Here is a 24,241-nt window from a genome sequence, read left to right on the forward strand (position 1 = left end):
TGTAAGTAATCAAGGATGCTGGCACGTTTAAAGGCAGAATTCAGCCCTTTAACATTTAGAGATACCACCGTTAACTTAGCCATATGTTTTATGTTAGCTAAGCGGTTAATGCACGTACACAAAGGTAACCACGCAAACTCAACACTGATGTATAAGGGAACAAGTACTGAGCGTTGTTGTTATTCGTCTCTACGGTTATGAGTTCACTCAAAATGACTATGGCATAGTTTATGTGTTGGTTGTTGTGCAGCAACAGCCATACCCTCCCCCGAACCCCTCGATAGTTAACGTTGGTGACATCCGCGGTGCGAGGTCTGATAACATCCCTTTCAGTGCATGTCAAAGTAGCAACCAACCCTCATATATGAAGAACCTTAGCACATAACAACCAATCGCTATATAAAGAGTTGCATCAGCAGGGTAGAATGCGGGGGGGGGGGGAGCAATTGGTTTAACATTCAGCAAACTCGAACAAAATATCGAATTACATTACTCTGCATTTAGGTAACGGTGAAAAACATCAAATAACAGTTACCCATGCCTCAGTCATCTGAGGCACCTTCAGGTTTCCAAAATACCAGCAGCCACCAGAGGCTCTCCGGTAGCTGTGTGCTTAGTGCCCACAGCACCACCCGCTTCCAGGTTGGTCAGAAAGCGTTCGGCCTCCTCAACAGTCTCAAAAGTCTTTTGCTCACCTGCCACCTTAACTCTCAGCATAGTAGGGTAAATAAAGAAGTTGACGATTCCTTTCTGTCGGAAGTGGGCCCTCACCTCTTTGTAGGTGCGCCTCCATTGCGTGGTACCTACGCTATAGTCGGCATAAAATTCCAGCCTAGTGCCATCAGCAAGGGATGGTTTAGCATTCCTGGCTCCTGATAGCCTGTTGATCTGTATACTTGAGAAGTCGGAGGATCATTGTGCTGGCTTTGGAGGATCTAGGAGAGTAGATGCGGTGAGCCCTTTCTATCTCCAGCAGGAGCGCGGCCGATTGCTTCAGATTCGGGATCCATTTGGGCATCATGTCAATCATGAATCCGCGAGCATCATCCCATTCGATTCCCACTGGTAGGTTAATGATTCTGATGTTGTTTCTCTGTTCTCGATCTTCCAACTCATTAATCTTGAGTGTGAGGTTGCCAATTTCAGTTATACAGTTGTTAGGATGTATGTCAGGATATAAGGCGCATTAAGAAAAACAAAACAGTCAGATAAGTCAAACTTTACTCAACTCATTCGTCTTGCTAACTCCACTTCTGTACCATTGATTTATTAATGTTGAATTCTCTTGCAGCTGCTCTATTCCTATGTTGTTGCAGTATATTAATGACTAACCTCGTATTGTAGATGGATTATCTCAGTTGTTCTCCTGACTGAAATTTGGTCAGTGTACAGCATCCTGCCATGCGATTGCCACTTTTATCGAGTGGGAAAAAGGTTAGCGTTCATCCTCCAACTTCACTGTTTATGTTATGCTAACATACGTAATCAAGCAGCTAGCCAATACTTCAAGTCCTTGCTTAGGCCTAAGCTGTTGGCAGCTTGTTGTACTTCTTAGTACATCCCTTTCTTCATCACATCGTTCTGCCACTCTTATTATTGCACTGGTCTGTGTGGCTGTTCATCTTGTAGCCAACATCTCAAGAATCATTGTTGCCATGGTGTTGATCAGCTGCTTGTTTTCAGTGATGGTCGCAGTAGAGATTGTCCTCTCAGGTTAGCTGCTCCTGCACTCAATGCCTTCAATGCAGTAATTGTCCTTGGGGCTTAGTGCCCAATCTTTGAGGGTGGGATGATGATATCTCCCTCCTGACCTGACATGCTGGCACCCCTTACCGTATCATTTGTGTTGTAACTCATCAATCTCTAGTTGTGATAGCAGTTGCCGATTAAGGATGTTTAAACACATAGCTGCTAGATGATTTGCCATTACTCTAGATGTTGGGTGTTGGGAAAATGCATAGATCCCAAATCCTCTTCATGTAGCTCCTTCCACTGTGATTAAATGCATAGTAGCATTCCATCATCTATTCTCAGTGCTTGTCCACTTATGCCGTGTTACTTCAGTAGCCCACTTCTCATCAGTATCGTGGTACCTCAACACATGACACAAATCTTATGAATCTGGTTGACGTCTGAGCAAGGATGGCTTCAGCTGTGTGTCTCTTGCTCATTTTCTGAGGCAGGCTTGGGTAGCATAGCGGTCTAGCCTGCAGAGCCTTAAGTTAGGTGTTTATCTCTTGCTGTGTCTTCTCAATTTGTGGGATAAAAAAATAAAAAGAGTCATTCACCTGCTAAAGTGAAAGGTATCAGGTAAGGTAAGTTAAAGGTATAAGGTAAGTTTATGAAAATATGTGTACTTGGTTAAAACACATACAAATAAGTTTTAACTCGCCGATGTCACAGGGACAATTAAGAACCCCATGTGATTTTTATTTTAAGAAAATTCAAGATCTGCAATAAAATGTTTTGATTTAAGAAAATTACGATACAAAATCAGGACAAGAGACGAGTGGATGCCAGCCTTGATTCATGAACAGTGCTAGTAAAGGTACAAGTGTCATAAAAAACATAAGCGTGTGTAAGATCAATACCTGGAAAACAGTACAGTATGCAGGCAGAGGGGAAAAAAAAGATAAACCAAAAACCCATCTGAAATAGTAGTCAAAGTTACTGAGGCAAAAGAAAAGAATTTATTTACAATGTAAAAGTAAAAGGTAGTAAAAGTAGGTCAGTACACTGTGTATTATATATATATATTTAAAAAGTGTGAAAAAAAAATGAACACTGGAAAATTTGTTTCACATCAAATTCCCAACTTCAAAATGCCATATATTTCAATAAACCACTTTTCACAGTTGTTTATAAGAAATCTGAAATCTTATGGTCATGATCACATTCGCAAGATCTAAAGGTGTACAGACAAACTTTAAAGGAGAGACACTGGTGAAAAACACTGGTGGTATTTGGCAAAGTGACTAAAAAAACAAAACTAGCAGGAAAAAGATGAAATGAGGGTGAAACATTCATGCCAAAAACAATTACAACTGCCCTCCACCTTCTATAGTTTCAAAGAAGCTGAGGTGACTTCAGAGCCCCTGGACATAAATGAGCTTCTCCTGAATGAGCTGTCTGACAAATATCTTCCGTAAAAAGGAAAAAACGTTTTCAGCAGCTGCAAGGCTCGTCTCATAAACTTCTCTCCCACAAAAGCATAAATGATGGGGTTCAGACAGCAGTGAGTGTAAGCTAAGGCCTCAGTCACTGTTTTTGACAGCCTCATATTATTGTCCCAGGTTGGACCATTGGGGATTCTTTCTCTTTTCTGAAGAAACTCCAGGAAAAGGGAAATGTTATATGGAGCCCAGAGTAAGAAAAATGCAACCACTATACAGATGATCAGCTTGACAATGCGATGCTTCTTTGCAGTCCTCATGCTCACCAGCGTGGGGATGATCCTGGAGTAGCAACCTACCATCACCAGCAAGGGAATCACAAGACCCAGCACATTTATGGTGAATAGGCTGTAATGCTCCCAGACTTTGCTCTCCTCAGGATAGTCACACTCAAACTTCTGGGAGTCTTGTGTTTGTTGTATGAAGATAAAATCTGGCAGAGAGACAAACAAGCTCAGCATCCAAACAAGCACGGTCAGAATGATGGAAGCCCTCTTTGTGCGATAACGTGCAACCCTGTGAGCGTGCACAATGATCATGTAGCGGTCCAGCGTCATGACAACCATGAAGAAGATGCTGCTGAAGAAGCCAATGTGGTGAGAACCGGAGATCAAACGGCACATGAAGTCTCCAAAAGTCCACTGGCCGACCCTGACATAGTGAGAGTAGAAAGGCAGCGTGAAGACGAAGAGGAGGTCAGAGAGAGCCAGGTTGAAGAGGCAGATGTCTGTCAAGTTGCTCTGATTGCGGTGCTTCACCAGGACACTCACCACTAGTCCATTACCTTTTGGACAAAAAACACAATAAGTGTACCTGTCACACTGTTACATGTAGAACAACATTCTCTTTTTCCCGTTTCATCTGTGTGTCTCACATACACACACCTGCATACATAGTTTAACATTCCCAGAAAGGCAGGTCTGTGCAATGTGTAGAAACAATCCAATCTGCACAGCATACACACAAGAGGACACACCTACCTATGAAGCCCATGATGAAAACCAAACTGTAGAGAGTGGTGAGAAACACTTTGTTGAAGTCCTTTACATCACTTAGGTTGGTAGGAGCAAAGCTTGTGTTGTCATCTTGGTAATCGTAGTACGTGGTGTATTCTTCTGCAGAAAGAGAGAGAAAGATTTACTATTATTATTTTTTATATTATTAATTTCAGCACAGGCTACGACAATTAAAGTGGATAACAGTATATAAAAGACTTCTATACTGCTGTAAACACATACTATAATTGGAGGTTAACTGGATTTATTTTTGAATGCTCATTGCATCAAAGTGTTAGGTTTGGTTTCGTAATGCTGTTTCAACCCTTATCAAGTGCCAGTCCAATTGCCAACCTGTTATTGATGACATGTTTCTTTTATAAAGGAGGTTTTCCTTTGCTATGAGCACCACAAATAATAACCCATTCAGGTCTGCTGGTTTGGCCATCAGTCAGTGACAGTGGGGGTGATTTTGCCACCTATTGGTGCTCATTGGTACTCCCTCCTTGGGAACATTATTAATCCATAAAATGCTTCTTTTTCTTTCTTTTCTTTTTTTTTTTGTTAAAAGAGGATTTAAATCTTCTTCACACTGTCTCTGATTTAAACCTGCACCATTATTGTAACAAATCTGATAACTTGTTTTATCAGGATTAAAATTGTTAGACGAGGATGGTATTCCATAATAAACCTACGACTGATTATTTCATTAGGTTTGTTTATCTGTGTTATTATAATTTTTTATGTAAGCATTGTTTTGGATGTGATGAAAGGTTTTAACACTATTACCATGATTTTACAGTATTACCATTATTATTCTGAAAATAACAGATACATGGATGGAGATAATAGCAGGTGTAAAAGTTGTATTAAGACACTGTGGCAGTGTTGTGTTGCTTTTAACTACTATTAAAAAAACAACAGTAAAAAAAAGATCTCTAGATTAAAGATGAAATTAGAAATCATGAAGTAACTTTGACATAGTTTCAGTCACAGCATTTGGTTTTAGATCTCTGTGCATGCAGGTTTAAACATTACACTTCACAACCCAAGTAAATTTCCAAGAACTCTGTAAAACATGACACTTTAAATAGTCTAAATTGTGGATTAATGTTGAAAAATAATTACCTGACATTGTGATATCTCAGTGATGGCTCTTCCAACCAGGTCAAGTCAAGAATTACACTACAAGGCTCCCTTTCACCGTTTATTGATGTGATCCCTTTGGGTGTGCAGAAATGAACTAACTATCAAAAGTTCTGCAGTCCGCTAATGATGAGAACAGAAAGAGAAAAAAAAAGATGTTGTTTCCTGTACGTCCCCAAGTCTGATCTTTATCAGGAGTCTGCTTGAAATCTAGACTGACAGAAAATGGTTGAAAGCACAACACAGCAAATGGTGACAGAAATGTCTACTTTACCAAAATGACTGCCTAAAGTGACAGAAAGTTTATTTTTATTGTTAATGATACTATTTGTATTTGTTTTTCTTCTTGGACTCATTATTGTACACCAGTGCTACATATTATACTCTGTGTACTAACAGGAGACTTTAGTCATTATGCCTCACTAGGACTGGGTTGGACCCACTTTTACCTTCAACAGGTGCTGCAAACATTCCTCAGTAATTTTGATTCATGTTGATGTGATAGCATTGTGCAGCTGCTGTAGATTTGGTGGAAGCACATTCATAATGACAAACCTCCAGTTCAGCCACATCCTAAAGCTGGTCTATTAGATTCAGGCTGTCATGGCTGTAGAAGCCATTTGAGCACAGTGAACTTGTCATGTAAATATAATAGTGTGAGGTGATTTGAACTCACACATGGTGGGTGCTCCTGCTGGATTCAGCCATCAGAAGATGGAAACTCTACAGTGATGAAGAGATGCACATAGTCAGCAGCAATACTCAGGATGCGATGTTGGTGCTGAGGGTCACAAAGTTTGCAACAAAAATATCCCCCACACCATTACACCACCAGCAGCACCATGAACTGTTGATAGAAGGAAGGATCAATCCATCCTTTTATGTTGTCTATACCAAATTCTAACATCTGACATCATGTCCCCGCCATCCAAGTATGGCAGCAGAACTGAAGAATAATATGAACTGACAACAATTACAGTCTTCAGTTGTCCAATGTAGTGCAAACTGCTGCCTCAGTTTCTTGATCTGTTCATCGGAATGGAATCCAGTGTGGTCTTCTGCTGCTGTAGCACATCTGGGTCAATGTATATTATACATTCAGAGATGCTCTTCTACATATTTTGGTTGTAACAATTTTTTCATTTGAGTTAATGTTGCAATTGTATCAACTCAACAATGACTGGCTGTATATTGTTGCTTTTCTGGACCATTTTCTGTAAACACTAGAGATGGTTGCACATTTAAATATTCAGATCAGCCCTTCTGGCACAAATAATCACATCATGTTCATTGTAACTTTAACTCAAATTAACTTTTTCCACCATTATGAGCAGAACTCAAGAATAATATGAACATTTTCAATACTTTAGTTGTCCAAAATTGGTGAGCTGTTGCAAACTGCAACCTTAGTGTCTTACTCTTATTCAATTAAATCCAATTTTATTTATATAGCGCCAAATCACAACAACAGTCACCTCAGGGCGCTATATATTGTACAGTAGATCGTACAATAATAGATACAGAGGAAAACCAACAATCATATGACCCCCTATGAGCAAGTACTTTGGCGACAGTGGGAAGGAAAAACTCCCTTTTAACAAAAAGAAACCTCCAGCAGAACCAGGCTCGGGAAGGGGCGGCCATCTGCTGCAACCGGTTGGGGCGAGAGAAGGAAGACAGGATAAAGACATGCTGTGGAAGAGAGACAGAGATTAATAACAGATATATTTAAATGCAGAGAGGTCTGTTAACACATAGTGAGTGAGAAAGGTGACTGGAAAGGAAAAACTCATGGGAATCTGCCAGCAGCCTATGTCTATTGCAGCATAACTAAGGGAGGATTCAGGGTCACCTGGTCCAGCCCTAACTATATGCTTTGGCAAAAAGGAAAGTTTTAAGCCTAATCTTAAAAGCAGAGATAGTGTCTGTCTCCCGAATCCAAACTGGAAGCTGGTTCTATAGAAGAGGGGCCTGAAAACTGAAGGCTCTGCCTCCCATTCTACTTTTAAATACTCTAGGAACAACAAGTAAGCCTGCAATGCGAGAGCGAAGTGCTCCAATAGGGTGATATGGTACTACAAGGTCATTAAGATAAGATGGGGTCTGATTATTTAAGACCTTGTATGTGAGGAGCAGGATTTTGGATTCAATTCTGAATTTAACAGGGAGCCAATGAAGAGAAGCCAATACAGGAGAAATATGCTCTCTCTTTCTAGTCCCTGTCAGTACTCTTGCTGCAGCATTTTGGATTAACTGAAGGCTTTTCAGGGAGTTTTTATGACTTCCAATAAAGAATTACAGTAGTCCAGCCTGGAAGTAATAAATGCATGAACTAGTTTTTCAGCGTCACTCTGAGACAGGATATTTCTAATTTTAGAGATGTTGCGCAAATGGAAGAAAGCGGTCTTACATATTTGTTTAATATGTGCGTTGAAGGACATGTCCTGGTCAAAAATGACTCCAAGGTTCCTCACAGCATTACTGGAGGCCAAGGTAATGCCATCCAGAGTAAGAATCTGGTTAGATACCATATTTCTAAGATTTTCAGGGCCGAGTACAATAACCTCAGTTTTATCTGAATTAAGGAGCAGAAAGTTAGCGGCCATCCAGGTCTTTATGTCTTTAAGACATTCCTGCAGTTTAACTAATTGGTGTGTGTTACCTGGCTTCATAGATAGATAGAGTTGGGTGTCATCTGCATAGCAGTGAAAATGTATACTATGTCTTCTGACGATACTGCCTAAGGGAAGCATGTATAATGTAAACAGAATTGGTCCTAGCACTGAACCCTGTGGAACACCATAATTGACCTTAGTGTGTGAAGAGGACTCTCCATTTACATGAAAAAATAGGAGTCTATTAGATAGATATGCAGCGCAGTACCTGTAATACCTACAGCGTGCTCTAATCGCACTAATAGAATATTATGGTCAACAATATCGAATACTGCACTGAAGTCAAGCAGGACAAGCACATAGATGAGTCCACTGTCAGAGGCCATAAGAAGATCATTTGTAACCTTCACTAAAGCTGTTTCTGTGCTGTGATGGGCTCTGAAACCTGACTGAAACTCTTCAAATAAGCCATTCCCCATACTCTTATCTGACAGCGTTGCATCCAGTGTGGTCTTCTGTTGCTGTAGCACATCTACTGCAAGATTTGAAGTGTTGTGCATTGAGAGATGCTCTTCTGCATACTTTGGTCGTACCGAGTTGTTATTTGAGTTACTGGTGCATTTGTGTCAGCTGTCTGTGTCAGAAGTCTGGGTCTTCTCCATCAACAAGACATTTTCAGCCCCTCTGGCACAAACAACCACGTTATGATAAACAGAAATTAAATTGAATTTCTTCCCTATTATGATGCTCACTTTGAACTTCAGCAGGTTGACTTGACCATGTGTGCAGGTCTAAATGTTCTGAGTTGCTGCCACTTGTTTGGCTAATTAGATATTTCTGTTTATGTGCAATTGAACAGGCATGTTTATTGATATGTGCAGTAAATGTATAGTTTTTCTTTGAATGGAACAGTTTAACCTTGCATTTGGGGAGGTTAAACCTCACAAATTTTCAACAACCACCAAACAGCTAAAACAGTAAATGAGAGCAGGTACACGGATTCTGCACAAAGATGTAAACACAAAGCGCGGACCCGCTGACAGATTAGAATCAGCGAGATGTTGCCTTTCTCACCCGACGGCATGGACACGGTCGGGGCTGAAGCCGATAGCTCGCTGATTCTGATGTTTCGGCGGGTCCGCACTTTGTGTTTACACCCTTTTTGCGCTAGATTCTGAATCTGTAGGTTTTATCATTCTCGAAACAATATTGACTGAACCAGCAGCAAAAGAAGATCCAAACTGAGCTTCACATAAACATCGTCATGAATTCCCTCTTACTTTTGCTGTTTTGCTTCCACCACGATAAAATCACACTTCATGCACAGCTCTTTCTCTCTCCCTCTCTCTCTCTCTCTGTGTACTTCAAGAACAGTTTCCCGTCTAAAAATCTCTGTTTTCTGCATTATTCTGCAATATGGAAATGTACTGATGCATGATCTGAATTATAATATTTCTGACTGTCTGAGGCAAAATTTCCCCGAATTGAATTGAATCGAATCGTGGATCGAATCGATTCGGGACCTTGTGAATCGGAATCGAATCGATTCTAGAAATCAATGACGATACCCAGCCCATACTCTACTCACCCTGCTCACTACCCCCCACCCCCAACAACATCCTCCAATACACATTCACCACAAGGCTCTGGCCTGTCTCTCTCAACCACCCAGGTTAGGAGGGAACTGAGGAGGATTAAAGTCAAGAAGGCAGCGGGTCCAGATGACATCAGTTCAAGCGTTGTCAGGTCTTGCGCAGACCAATTGTGTGGGGTGTTCGAGCACATCTTCAACCTGAGCCTGAGCTTGGGGAGAGTTCCACAGCTCTGGAAAACCTCTTGTGTTGTACCAGTGCCAAAGACTCCATGTCCCAAGGACCTCAACAGCTACAGGCCGGTGGCTCTGACTCCCTACCTGATGAAGACCCTGGAGCGGCTGGTGCTGGCTCAGCTTCGGACCCTGGTGAGGTCATCACTGGACCCACTTCAGTTTGCCTACCAACCTGGCATTGGAGTGGATGATGCCATCATTCACCTCCTACATCGTTACCTCTCTCACCTGGAGACCGGTGGGAGCACTGTGAGAATCATGCTCTTTGATTTCTCCAGTGCCTTCAACACCATTCTTCCCACTGTCCTGAAGGACAAGCTGGAGAACTTAGGAGTGGACCATCACCTTACATCATGGATTCTGGACTACCTCACCGACCGACCAAAGCATGTGAGAACTCAGGGCTGTGTGTCGGACAGGGTTGTCAGCAGTACGGGGGCGCCACAGGGAACGGTTCTGGCTCCATTCCTTTTTACCATCTACACTGCAAACTTCTCCAACAACTCCACCCAGTGCTTTCTTCAGAAGTTCTCTGATGACTCTGCAATTGTCGCCCTCAACACTGATGGGGACGAAAGGGAGTACAGAGAACTGACCCAAGACTTTGTGGACTAGTGCTAGGAGAACTACCTCCAGATCAACACCAGTAAAACCAAGGAGCTGGTGGTAGACTTCCGCAGGCACAAACATCCTCCGCTGCAACCACTAAACATTCAAGGTATGGATATTGAGGCTGTGGATAGCTACAGGTACCTTGGTGTTTATCTAACCAATAAACTGGACTGGATTCGTAATTCAGATGCCCTCAACACGAAATGGCAGAGCAGGCTGTACCTGCTGCGGAGACTCAGGTCTTTCAGAGTGAAGAGTCAACTCCTGAAGACCTTCTATGGCTACGTCTACACTAGCCCGGATAAATTTGAAAACGGCATTTTCTATCGTTTTCAAGCGTTTCTGAACAGTTGTTCATCCACACTGAAACAATCGAAACTGCTATGTTCCTGTATTGCGCATGGGTGAAACGTAAGACGATTCGACCTGCATTATTTCTGTCTGCCGTTTATTTACTTTCCGGCTCTTTGAAACGTTGCGGCAAAATGTTGAGGAAAAGCACTGTGTTTTTTAAATGGACTGACAATGAGGTGGATTGTTGCTGCGAGTAACATAAAAGTACAATGTTGTAAAAGGGTTGAGAATTAAAGAATTTGAAGAAAAGCTATACAACTAATGTATAATGCCTTCCGCTATCTTAGTTTAGTTGGTCACATGACTGCATCATATGACTAAAACGAGTCATCGTTTTAAAAAGTCACCGTTTACGCAGTCTACACTGCGCTGCGAAAACAGTGTTTTCAAATGTATCCGCTTTGGAGAGCATTTTCAAAAAGCTCTGTTTTCCTTGACCAAAAACGCTGTCTCAGTGTGGACGGAAGGCCAAAACGGAGAGAAAAAGATGTGTTTTCAAATGAAAATGTATTAGTGTGGACATCGCCTATGACTCTGTGGTGGGTGGCCTCAACCATCTTTTACGGTGTGATCTGCTGGGGTGGCAGCATCTCTGCTGGGGACAGGAAGAGACTGAACAGGCTGATCCGGAGGGCCAGCTCTGTTCTAGGATGCCCTCTGGACCCTGTGAAGGTGGTGAGTGCAGGAGAATGGTGGCTAAGCTGTTGGACAACATCTCCCACCCCATACAGGAGACCCTGACAGCACTGAGCACCTCCTTCAGTGGCAGGCTGCGGCACCCACGATGTGGAACAGAGAGATTCCTGTTGTGGAAGATTTCTTTTCGGATATATTAATCATATATTTTAATAATATCACATTGGTAATAGTAATACCACTTTCTCACTTTAGTATAAAAAGAGTACTCCTGTCACTTAGTTGTATGCATTTGCACTACAAGTGGGCCTTATGCTCTATCACACCTACACATGAGACAGTGGGGCCATTGTCCACTTTCTGCTGTGACACAACAAATTTCCCATGTGTGGGACTAATAAAGGTTATCTTGTCTTATCTTATGAAAATATGAAATCCCCTTTTCTTTGACGCTTACATGGAACAAACATGATGTTCAGATTGCTGAACTATTTAGTCAGGAACTTTTGATGCAGCAAAAAAGACTTCTCCACTTTTCCTTTTGAAAGACCCATCGTGTCCTTTTCCTTTTTAAAATGTATGCAAATAATGGGCTTTTTCTTGCTTATCCTGAAACTCACATTCCCCACACTAAGGTGGTGGTGTAGTTTTTTTCCCATTAGCATTAATATGAAATAGAAAAAAGAGAGGGGAAAATGTTTGCAGATGGAGAGTTTATATTTTGTTCTTTCAGATATACTTCTTAAATAAACTGACTGTATGTTCAGTACAGCTTATCAGGAACTTCAGAGCTTCATTTTACTTGAATATGTTTACAATTGATGACATCTTTATTGTAGTTTTTGCACCACTTATGGTGCCATGTATTAGATCATGCTGCTGTTTTACGATAGTGAAGAATTACCTGCATAGTAAATTAATCTGAGATCATCTCATGAAATGTTTGATCTCCTCTGTTTTCATGACTGTGTACAGAATTTGTCATGAGAAATAAAAGAACATGATCACTGCAAATATTCTTCTCCGAATGAACAATGCACTTCATGACCTTTATTTGACAGAAGTGGAGGATCTGCTGTATCATTGATTGTCTTAACGAAGCGATAATACAAAATCAGGATAGGAGTCAACTCCACTGGCAAATAGCGACAAATATAAGGAACCATAACATAATACAACAAACAAAAGAACTATAAAAGGCTGAACATCAGAAAATAATGTGGAAATAGTTAGAAATGTGAATTACAGTAAGACAATGTGCACATTTTGTACAACAAAGATCTGAAATAGTTTTGTGCTCTTTTTGGTGTGTTTTTGCAAACATGTAAGGCTCATAAAAGATGTCTGAAGAATTAAGCAAACTGTTACAGGTTGCTGTAAAGCAGCAGGTTCGGTTTAGGAGACCAGCAAGTTTAATTTAACCTGAGCAGAAAAAGGAAGAGCATTGGAGTCGAAGGTAATTAAGATTCTGGGTGAGTCTGCAGCCGATGTTGGAGACTGCATCCTGGATGAATCAAACCTGTTAAAGAAATGATTCAGTTCATTTGTCCACCTCGCATACCCCCCCCCCCCCCCCCCCCCCCCCCCCCCGGATTCATAGGGGCAAAAGTCAGGGGCAAATAATTGCTGTAAATTCAAAAGGTCAAAAAGTGTAGAGACACATTTTGAAGGTGCCACACAGGTGAAGAACACTGTCGTATTTGTCAAATAGAAGTGACCAAATGAACAAAAAGAACATGAACAAGGCACGGTCTGCAGTAATAACAGGGTGAAACATTCATGACAAAATACTTACAACTGTCCTCCACCTTCTACAGTTTAAAAGAGGAGGTGATTTCAGAGCCCCTGGACATAACTGAGCTTCTCCTGAATGAGCTGTCTGTCAGATCTCTGCGGTAACCAGGCATCAACTTTTTCAGCAGCTGCAAGGCTCGTCTCATAAACTTCTCTCCCACAAAAGCATATATGATGGGATTCAGACAGCAGTGAGTGTAAGCAAAGGCTTCAGTCACTGTTATTGACAGCCATATATTTTCGTCCAAGACTTTATCATTGAGGATTATTTCTTTTTCCAGGAGGAACTTTAGGAAAAGGGAAATGTTATACGGGGCCCAGAGCAAGAAAAATGCAACTACTATGCAGATGATCAGCTTGACGATGCGGTGCTTCTTTGCGGTCCTCATGTTTACCAGTGTGGGGATGATCCTGGAGTAGCAACCTACCATCACCAGCAAGGGAATCACAAGACCCAGCACATTTGTGGTAAACAAATCATAACGCTCCCATATTTTGCTCTCGTCAGGATAGTCACACTGCACTCCTTGGGATTCCTGTTCTTTTGCCTTTCTGAAGATAAAATCCGGCAGAGAGACAAACAAGCTCAGCATCCAAACGAGCACGGTCAGAATGATGGAAGCCCTCTTTGTGCGATAACGTGCAACCCTGTGAGCGTGCACAATGATCATGTAGCGGTCCAGCGTCATGACAACCATGAAGAAGATGCTGCTGAAGAAGCCAGTCTGGTAAGAACCGGATATCAAACGGCACATGAAGTCTCCAAAAGTCCACTGGCCGACCCTGGCATAGTGAGAGTAGAAAGGCAGCGTGAAGACGAAGAGGAGGTCAGAGAGAGCCAGGTTGAAGAGGCAGATGTCTGTCAGGTTGCACTGATTGCGGTGCTTCACCAGGACATACACCACTAGTCCATTACCTTTGGGAGAAAAGACACAATAAGTGTACCTGTCACACTGTTACATGTAGAATAATATTCTCTCTTTCCCGTTTCATCTGTGTGTCTCACATACACACACCTGCATACATAGTTAAAAGTTCGCAAGTTGGAAATTCCCAGAAAAGCAGATCTGTGCAATGTGTAAAAACAACCCATAATCTCCACAGCATACACACAAGAGGACACACCTACCTATGAAGCCCATGATGAAAACCAAACTGTAGAGAGTGGTGAGAAACACTTTGTTGAAGTCCTTTACATCACTTACGTTGGTAGGAGAACAGTCTGTGCCGTTAGGAAAGTCAAAGCAATCTTGGTAATCATAGCACGTGGTGTATTCTTCTGCAGAAAGAGAGAGAAAGATTTATTATTAACATTATTATTTCTATTAATTTAAGCACAGGCTACGACAATTGAGGTGCATAACAGTATATCAATGACTTCTATACTGCTGTAAACAGATGCTATCGTTGGCGGTTAACTGGATTTATTTTTGAGTGCTCATTGCATCAAAGTGTTAGGTTTGGTTTCGTAATGCCGTTTCAACCCTTATCAAGTGCCAGTTGAATTGCCAACCTATTGCTGATGACATGTTTCTGTTTTAAAGGAGGTTTTCCTTTGCTATGAGCACCACAAATAATCCATTCAGGTCTGCTGGTTTGGCCCCCCAGGCTGTTGACAGTGGGGGTGATTTTGCCACCTATTGGTGCTCATTGGTACTCCCTCTTGGGAAAATTATCATTGAGCCAAACTTTATAAAAACAGGATTTAATCTGAAAACTGGTTTTATGAGGATTAAAATTCACTACATGGTATACAGCTATAAACCCCAGGACAGACTATTTCATTTACTTTGTTTATCTATCTTATTGTGATTTTTCATGTAGACTTGTTTTTTGTTTTCGTTTTTGGACATTTGAAATTTTTCAACACCATTACCGGGATTTCACAAAATTACTATTTTATTCTGAAAAAGAACAGATATATGGATGGAGATAACAGCAGGTAAAAGTCATATTAAGGCATTGTGGCAATGAATAAATTTTATATGTTTTCATCTACTATTAAAAAAACAACAGTAAAAATAAGATCTCTAGATTAAACATGAAATTAGAAATCATGAAGTAGCTTTGACATAGTTTCAGTCACAGCATTTGGTTTTAGATGTGCGTGCAGACTTAAACATTACACTTCACAACCCAAGTAAATTTCCAAGAACTCTGTAAAACATGACACTTTAAATAGTCTAAATTGTGGATTACTGTTGAAAGATAATTACCTGACATTGTGATATCTCAGTGATGGCTCTTCCAACCAGGTCAAGTCAGGAATTACACTACAAGGCTCCCTTAACTCGTTTACTGATGTGATCCCTTTAGATGTGCAGAAATGAACTGACTATCAAAAGTTCTGCAGTCCCCTACTGATGAGAACAGAAAAGGAAAAAAAAGATGTTGTTTCCTGTACGTCCCCAAATCTGATCTTTATCAGGAGTCTGCCCTAAATCTAGACTGCCAGAAAATGGTTCAAAGCACAACAGATCAAATAGAGACACATCTTCACACCTTCAGAAAATGAGTGCTTGTTATTTCTTAAAGTGACAGGAGGTTTATTATTATTAATATTGTTACTGATACTATTTCTTTTCTTCTTGGACTCATTAATGTACACCACTGTCCAATATCACACACTGTGCACTTACAGGAGACTTTAGTTGTTATGCCTCACTAATACTGGGACTACTACTTTTACCTTCAACAGGTGGTGCAAGCATTCCTTAGAGATCCAGGATGATTATGTTAGTTTAAATGAATCAACACCCCCGAGTCACTCTAACTACCAGAAATCTCGAACCACAGGCCGGGGGGGCGGTGTGGCAGCAATTTTTCACACCATTTAGTTCATTTGAAAGCATGATGCTTATCCTTGTCCACCCCAGCTGTAAAACTCAAAAACCAGTCTTATTTGTTATCATCTATCGTCTACCGAGTTTATGTCTGGTATCTCAGACTTTTTATCTGATGTAGTGCTCAGCTCAGATAAAATAATTATTGTGGGTGATTTTAACATCCACGTAGATGCTTCTGTCAAAATGTGAAAGAACCCACCCACCACTTTAATCACACTCTAGATCTTGTTTTAAGAAACTAAACATTTAACAGTGTTTCCTGAAAACCCTCTCTTGTCTGATCATCTCCTGATAACATTTACATTTACAATAATTGATTAAACAGCAGTGGGGAGTAGACTTAATCACAGTAGATGTCTTTCTGAAAGCGCTTTAATTAAGTTTAAGAATATAATCCACCTACTGTTATCATCTTCAATGCCCTGTACCAAGTGTTGTGGAAATTTGTTAACAAGGCCTGCAGACACGATGAGCAGTTAAAACCCAACACTTTTATTTCCCATGCATGAGGAGAAACGTCAGTCGGGGGGAACTGAGAGCTGTCTCTGACAACGAACAGTTCAGGTCCCTTTTAAACACAGTCAGGGAACAAAAGGCTTTTACAGTTGTAGTTAAAACCTTGGCTCTAAACAGGAAAACTCTATCACCTGTGAAAATCTCGCCCACTCTCGGCTCAAACTTTCCCATGTGAACTTCCATTTCCTGAGACACACTCACCAGGCTCCCACCATCTGTTTCCCAGTGTGAATAAGGTGTGAATCAAACACACTAAAACTAAGTGACATCAAAAGCATCTTCATTAATACAATACATTAAAGAGAAATCCCACTGCACAAGATAGATCAGAGCAACTACCTAAACGCTACTCCAACAGAGGTCGATTATCTTGTTAATAACTTTGCCTCCTCGCTAAAATACGACTCTGGATACTGTAGCTCCTGTAAAAACTAAGGCCTCAAATCAAAAGTACTTGACTCCGTGGTATAATTCTCAAACACGTAGCCTAAAGCAGATAACTCGTAAGCTGGAGAGGAAATGGCATGTCACAAATTTAGAAGATCATCATTTAGCCTGGAGAAATAGTTGTTGCTTTATAAGAAAGCCCTCCACAAAGTCAGAACATCTTACTATTCATCACCGTTTGAAGAAAATAAGAACAACCCCAGGTTTCTCTTCAGCACTGTAGCCAGGCTGACAAAAAGTCAGAGCTCTACTCAGCCGACCACAAATAAAATTTTAATCATTAGAGAAAAAATTACCCACAAACCATCTCACAGATTTAATATTATCTACAGCTACTTTCAGTACCATTGATATTCATTTAGACTCTTTTTCTCCAATTGATCTTTCTGAGTAAACTTCAATAATTACTTCCTCCAAACATCAACGTGTCTTTTAGACCCCATTCCTACAAGACTGCTCAAAGAAGTCCTGCCATTAATTAATGCTTCAATCTTAAACATGATCAACCAATCTCCAACCTTCCTTTCATATCAAAAATCCTTGAAAGAGTAGTTGTCAAACAGCTAACAGATCATCTGCAGAGAAATGGTTTATTTGAAGAGTTTCAGTCAGGTTTCAGAGCTCATCACAGCACAGAAACAGCTTTAGTGAAGGTTACAAATGATCTTCTTATGGCCTCTGACAGTGGACTCGTCTCTGTGCTTGTCCTGCTAGACCTCAGCGCAGCGTTCGATACTGTTGACCATAATATCCTATTAGAGCGATTAGAGCATGCTGTAGGTATTACAGGTACTGCACTGCAGTGGTTTGTATCATATCTATCTAATAGACTTCAATTTGTTCATGTAAATGGACAGTCTTCTTCATACACTGAGGTTAATTATGGAGTTCCACAGGGTTCAGTGCTAGGACCAATTCTGCTTACATTATACATGCTTCCCTTAGGCAGTATTGTCAGAAGACATAGTATACATTTTCCCTGCTATGCAGATGACACCCAACTCTATCTATCCATGAAGCCAGGTAACACACACCAATTAGTTAAACTGCAGGAATGTCTTAAAGACATAAAGACCTGGATGGCCGCTAACGTCCTGCTCCTTAATTCAGATAAAACTGAGGTTATTGTACTCGGCCCTGAAAATCTTAGAAATATGGTATCTAAGCAGATTCTTACTCTGGATGGCATTACCTTGGCCTCCAGTAACACTGTGAGGAACCTTGGAGTGATTTTTGACCAAGACATGTCCTTCAATGCACATATTAAACAAATATGTAGGACTGCTTTCTTCCATTTGCACAGCATCTCTAAAATTAGAAATATCCTGTCTCAGAGTGACGCTGAAAAACTAGTTCATGCATTTATTACTTCCAGGCTGGACTACTGTAATTCACTATTGGAAGTCATAAAAACTCCCTGAAAAGCCTTCAGTTAATCCAAAATGCTGCAGCAAGAGTCCTGACAGGGACTAGAAAGAGAGAGCATATTTCTCCTGTATTGGCTTCACTTCATTGGCTCCCTGTTGAATCCAGAATTGAATTCAAAATCCTGCTCCTCACATACAAGGTCTTAAATAATCAGGCCCCATCTTATCTTAATGACCTTGTAGTACCATATCACCCTATTAGAGCACTTCGCTCTTGCACTGCAGGCTTACTTGTTTTTCCTAGAGTATTTAAAAGTAGAATGGGAGGCAGAGCCTTCAGTTTTCAGGCCCCTCTTCTATGGAACCAGCTTCCAGTTTGGATTCGGGAGACAGACACTATCTCTACTTTTAAGATTAGGCTTAAAACTTTCCTTTTTGCCAAAGCATATAGTTAGGGCTGGACCAGGTTGTTGGAGTGATATTTTATGATTGTCATTTGTACTTAGAAACATATAATCAATAATGTTTAGAGGTATATAATCGATTGCATATTGATAGAATGTCTGATTCTTAGTGGTCTGCAAACACTCTGTGTGCGTTCCAGAGTAGTCTGGCATGCACCACACACATCCTAACGTCATGAGAGAGGTTGTACCTTCTCTCTCTGATTTATACTATGGGAGGACACCTACTCTGCATCTGTTTAAGTATAAGAGACCTTTGTTTAGGTGGACCGCTGGACTCCTAGCACCAGCTTTGGGGAGTTGTTCACAGGGTCATATTTTGACACATACACACACACACACACACACACACATACCTACACACAGACGAGGTACTCTTTGTTCACATATATGCCTGGTTGAGATGTCACATTTTAATGAGACTATGCATATTCATGTAACCACAATAAAGAGCAGTGCTACGGGAGAGCTGACTGAGAGTGACTGGGGTTTGAGTGCCAGGAACAGCGCTCGTCTCGGTCATCTCTCTTGTGCACGAGATCACACAAAGAGCTCTGGTGACTTGCGCCTTGCTTTCGCCATTGTAGTAGAATTGTCTCGGCTGTTCCAGCAATAGGTTTGTGCCAACATAAACCTAACACAGGTGACCCTGAATTCTCCCTTGGTCATGCTGCAATAGGCATAGGCTGCTGGGGGATTCCCATGATGCATTGAGTTTTTCCCTTTCAGTCACCCTTTTCACTCACTATGTGTGAATAGACCTCTCAGCATCGAATCTTACTTGTTATTAATCTCTGTCTCTCTTCCACAGCATGCCTTCTGTCCTGTCTTCCGTCTCTCACCCCAACCGGTTGCAGCAGATGGCCCCGCCCCTCCCTGAGCCTGGTTCTGCCGGAGGTTTCTTCCTGTTAAAAGGGAGTTTTCCCTTCGCACTGTCGCCAAAGTCCTTGCTCATAGGGAGTCATTTGATTGTTGAGTTCTTTTCTGTATGTATTACTGTAGGGTCTACCTAACAATATAAAGCACCTTGAGATGAATGTTGTTGTGATTTGGCGTTATATAAATAAAATTGAATTGAATTGAAATTCTGGTTCCATGCTGATGTGATAAAATTGTGCAGTTGCTGTAGATTTGGTGGCAGCACATTCATGATAACAAACCTCCAGTTCAGCCACATCCTAAAGCTGGTCTATTAGATTTAGGCTGTGGTGGCTGTGGAAGCCTTTTGATCACATTGAACTTGTCATGTAAATATAATAGTATGAGGTTATTTGAACTCAAACATGGTGGGTGCTCCTGCTGGATTCAGCCATCAGAAGATGAAAACTCTACAGTGATGAAGAGACGCACATAGTCAACAGCAATACTCAGAATGCTCAGTTGGTGCTGAGGGTCACAAACGTTTCCACAAAAATATCCCCCACACCATTACACCACCAGTAACACCATGAACTGTTGATACAAGACAGGATCGCTCCATCCTTTTATGTTGTCTATACCAAATTCTAACATCTGACATCATGTCCCTGCCATCCAAGTATGGAAGCAGAATTCAAGAATAATATGAACTGACGACATTTTCCAGCCTTCAGTTGTCCAAACTGTGTAGTGCAAACTGCTCTTCTACATATTTTGGTTGTAACAAGTTTTTATTTGAGTTAATGTTGCAATCGTACCAGCTCAACAATGACTGGCTGTATATTGTTGCTTTTCTGGACCATTTTCTGTAAACACTAGAGATGGTTGCACATTTAAATATTCAAATCAGCCCTTCTGGCACAAATAATCACATCATGTTCATTGTAACTTTAACTGAAATCAACTTTCTTCCCTATTATGATGCTCACTTTAAACTTAAGCAGGTTGACTTGACCACGTCTGCAGGTCTAAATGCTCTGATTTGCTGCCACATGATTGGCTGATTAGATATTTGTGTTCATGTGCAGTTGAACGGGCAAGTTTATTGATGTGTGCAGTAATTGTTTAGTTTTTCTTTTTTTCTTTGCATTGAACAGTTTAAACTTGTATTTGGGGATGCAGTGACACACTTTGGTTATTTTGGCAAAGCTGTCACTCATATTGTTTGAACCTCTTTTTTTTTTAACATACTGTATATGAAAATATGAAATCCCCTTTTCTTTGACGCTTACATGGAACAAAGATTATGTTCAGATTGCTGAACTATTTAGTCAGGAACTTTTGATGCAGCGAAAAAGACTTCTCCATTTTTCCTTTTGAAAGACCCATCGTGTCCTTTTCCTTTTTAAAATGTATGCAAATAATGGGCTTTTTCTTGCTTATCCTGAAACTCACATTCCCCACACTAAGGCGGTGGTGTAGTTTTTTTCCATTAGCATTAATATGAAATAGAAAAAAGAGAGGCGAAAATGTTTGCAGATGGAGAGTTTATATTTTGTTCTTTCAGATATACTTCTTAAATAAACTGACTGTATGTTCAGTACAGCTTATCAGGAACTTCAGAGCTTCATTTTACTTGAATATGTTTACAATTGATGACATCTTTATTGTAGTTTTTGCACCACTTATGGTGCCATGTTTTAGATCATATGGTTTTACGATAGTGAAGAATTACCTGCAGTAGTAAATTAATCTGAGACCATCTCATAGAACGTTTGATCTTCTCTCTTTTCAGGACTGTGTACAGAATTTGTCATTGCAGTAAGAGTGAGAAATAAAAGAACATGATCACTGCAAATATTCTTCTCCGAATGAACTTCATGACCTTTATTTGACAGAAGTGGAGGATCTGCTGTATCATTTATTGTCTTAACAAAGCGATAATACAAAATCAGGATAGGAGTCAACTCCACTGGCAAATAGCGACAAATACAAGGAACCATAACATAATACAACAAACAAAAGAACTATAAAAGGCTGAACATCAGAAAACAATGTGGAAATAGTTAGAAATGTGAATAACAGTAAGACAATGTGCACATTTTGTACAATCAAGATCTGAAATAGTTTTATGCTGTTTTTGGTGTGTTTCTGCAAACATGTAAGGCTCATAAAAGATCTCTGAAGAATTAAGCAAACTGTTACAGGTTGCTGTAAAACAGCAGGTTCAGTTTAACAGACCAGCAAGTTTAATTTAACCTGAGCAGAAGAAAGAAGAGCATTAGAGTATAAGGTAATTAAGATTCTGTAAATCGGCAGTGCTAACACACATTAAAGGCATTAAAGAAGTATTGAGCACATTTACAATCTAACCGTCAGGAAAAAAAAAAAAATTGCTGTAAATTCAAAAGATCCAAAAGTGTAGAGACACATTTTGAAGGTGACAGACAGGTGAAGAACACTGTCGTATTTGTCAAATAACGCTCCCAAATGAACAAAACAAACATGAAAAAGGCACGGTCTGCAGTAATAACAGGGTGAAACATTCATGACAAAATACTTACAACTGTCCTCCACCTTCTACAATTTAAAGGTGGAGGTGATTTCAGAGCCCCTGGACATAACTGAGCTTCTCCTGAATGAGCTGTCTGTCAGATCTCTGCGGTAACCAGGCACCAACTTTGTCAGCAGCTGCAAGGCTCGTCTCATAAACTTCTCTCCCACAAAAGCGTATATGATGGGATTCAGACAGCAGTGAGTGTAAGCAAAGGCTTCAGTCACTGTTATTGACAGCCTTATATTTTCGTCCAAGACTTTATCATTGAGGATTATTTCTTTTTCCAGGAGGAACTTTAGGAAAAGGGAAATGTTATATGGAGCCCAGAGTAAGAAAAATGCAACCACTATACAGATGATCAGCTTGACGATGCGGTGCTTCTTTGCGGTCCTCATGCTCACCAGTGTGGGGATGATCCTGGAGTAGCAACCTACCATCACCAGCAAGGGAATCACAAGACCCAGCACATTTGTGGTAAACAAATCATAACGCTCCCATATTTCGCTCTCGTCAGGATAGTCACACTCCACTCCTTGGGATTCCTGTGCTTTTGCCTTTCTGAAGATAAAATCCGGCAGAGAGACAAACAAGCTCAGCATCCAAATGAGCACGGTCAGAATGATGGCTGCCCTCTTTGTGCGATAACGTGCAACCCTGTGAGCGTGCACAATGATCATGTAGCGGTCCAGCGTCATGACAACCATGAAGAAGATGCTGCTGAAGAAGCCAATGTGGTGAGATCCGGAGATCAAACGGCACATGAAGTCTCCAAAAGTCCACTGGCCGACCCTGGCATAGTGAGAGTAGAAAGGCAGCGTGAAGACGAAGAGGAGGTCAGAGAGAGCCAGGTTGAAGAGGCAGATGTCTGTCAGGTTGCACTGATTGCGGTGCTTCACCAGGACATACACCACTAGTCCATTACCTTTGGGAGAAAAGACACAATAAGTGTACCTGTCACACTGTTACATGTAGAATAATATTCTCTCTTTCCCGTTTCATCTGTGTGTCTCACATACACACACCTGCATACATAGTTAAAAGTTCGCAAGTTGGAAATTCCCAGAAAAGCAGATCTGTGCAATGTGTAAAAACAATCCATAATCTCCACAGCATACACACATGAGGACACACCTACCTATGAAGCCCATGATGAAAACCAAACTGTAGAGAGTGGTGAGAAACACTTTGTTGAAGTCCTTTACATCACTTACGTTGGTAGGAGAACAGTCTGTGCAGTTAGGAAACTCAAAGCAATCTTGGTAATCATAGCACGTGGTGTATTCTTCTGCAGAAAGAGAGAGAAAGATTTATTATTAACATTATTATTTCTATTAATTTAAGCACAGGCTACGACAATTGAGGTGCATAACAGTATATCAATGACTTCTATACTGCTGTAAACAGATGCTATCATTGGAGGTTAACTGGATTTATTTTTGAATGCTCATTGCATCAAAGTGTTAGGTTTGGTTTCGTAATGCTGTTTCAACCCTTATCAAGTACCGGTCCAATTGCCAACCTGTTATTGATGACATGTTTCTGTTTTAAAGGCGATTTTCCTTTGCTATGAGCACCACAAATAATCCATTCAGGTCTGCTGGTTTGGCCCCCCAGGCTGTTGACAGTGGGGGTGATTTTGCCACCTATTGGTGCTCATTGGTACTCCCTCTTGGGAACATTATCATTGAGCCAAAACTTTATAAAAACAGGATTTAATCTGAAAACTGGTTTTATGAGGATTAAAATTCATTAGATGGTATACAGCTATAAACCCCAGGACAGACTATTTCATTTTGTTTATCTGTGTTATTATGATTTTTCATGTAGACTTGTTTTTTGCTTTGTTTTTTTGGCTCATTTGACATTTTTCAACACTATTACGGGGATTTTTCAAAATTACTATTATAATTATTATGAAAATAACAGATACATGAATGGAGATAACAGCAGGTGTAAAAGTCGTATTAAAGCATTGTGGCAGGGAATAAATTTTATATGTTTTCATCTACTATTAAAAAAACAGCAGTAAAAAT

At 40.6% G+C, this 24,241-nt stretch overlaps 3 protein-coding genes across 5 annotated transcripts in view; all 3 read right to left on the minus strand.

The window, feature by feature from the left end:
• Positions 1-24,241, minus strand: part of LOC100701542 (C-C chemokine receptor type 2-like) — a 36,106-nt gene that overhangs the window by 11,432 nt on the left and 433 nt on the right. Inside the window, exons 2-3 of one of the 2 annotated variants that reach the window (XM_019364663.2) lie at positions 23,344-23,493; positions 21,515-23,130 (exon numbers count right to left, since the gene is read on the minus strand). The exons of the other annotated variant lie outside the window; for it this stretch is intronic. Coding sequence (XP_019220208.1) covers positions 22,232-23,130; positions 23,344-23,493 — 1,049 coding nt within the window. The 3' untranslated portion in view covers positions 21,515-22,231. Of the gene's footprint in view, positions 1-21,514; positions 23,131-23,343; positions 23,494-24,241 lie in introns of those variants that run through there. 2 annotated transcript variants of the gene reach the window in all.
• LOC112848194 (C-C chemokine receptor type 2-like) lies at positions 2,515-6,567 on the minus strand. Its single transcript, XM_025911431.1, has 4 exons — positions 5,991-6,567; positions 5,297-5,437; positions 4,154-4,288; positions 2,515-3,957 (listed from the first exon to the last, which is right to left on the minus strand). Exons 2-4 carry the CDS (start codon positions 5,301-5,303, stop codon positions 3,059-3,061), a joined length of 1,041 nt encoding a protein of 346 aa, XP_025767216.1. The 5' UTR covers positions 5,304-5,437; positions 5,991-6,567; the 3' UTR covers positions 2,515-3,058.
• On the minus strand, positions 6,978-15,507 carry LOC100702087 (C-C chemokine receptor type 2). 2 transcript variants are annotated; one of them, XM_025911427.1, is made up of 4 exons: positions 15,370-15,507; positions 14,283-14,432; positions 13,155-14,069; positions 6,978-7,006 (listed from the first exon to the last, which is right to left on the minus strand). In XM_025911427.1, exons 1-3 carry the CDS (start codon positions 15,374-15,376, stop codon positions 13,171-13,173), a joined length of 1,056 nt encoding a protein of 351 aa, XP_025767212.1. In that variant the 5' UTR covers positions 15,377-15,507; the 3' UTR covers positions 6,978-7,006; positions 13,155-13,170. The 2 variants fall into 2 exon arrangements, with proteins under 2 accessions (XP_025767212.1, XP_025767211.1); XM_025911426.1 differs by lacking the exon at positions 6,978-7,006 and having other exon boundaries at positions 12,953-14,069.

This window comes from Oreochromis niloticus, linkage group LG11, assembly GCF_001858045.2.
Source record: "Oreochromis niloticus isolate F11D_XX linkage group LG11, O_niloticus_UMD_NMBU, whole genome shotgun sequence".
Classification (NCBI taxonomy): domain Eukaryota; kingdom Metazoa; phylum Chordata; class Actinopteri; order Cichliformes; family Cichlidae; genus Oreochromis; species Oreochromis niloticus.

What these genes read in the sequence shown, in the direction of transcription:
- LOC112848194 (XM_025911431.1), bottom strand. An exon ending in TTTCATCATGGGCTTCATAG is followed by an intron (nt 3,958 to 4,153) that starts GTAGGTGTGTCC and finishes TTTGTCCAAAAG; the next exon opens with GTAATGGACTAGTGGTGAGT.
- LOC100702087 (XM_025911427.1), bottom strand. An exon ending in TTTCATCATGGGCTTCATAG is followed by an intron (nt 14,070 to 14,282) that starts GTAGGTGTGTCC and finishes TTTCTCCCAAAG; the next exon opens with GTAATGGACTAGTGGTGTAT.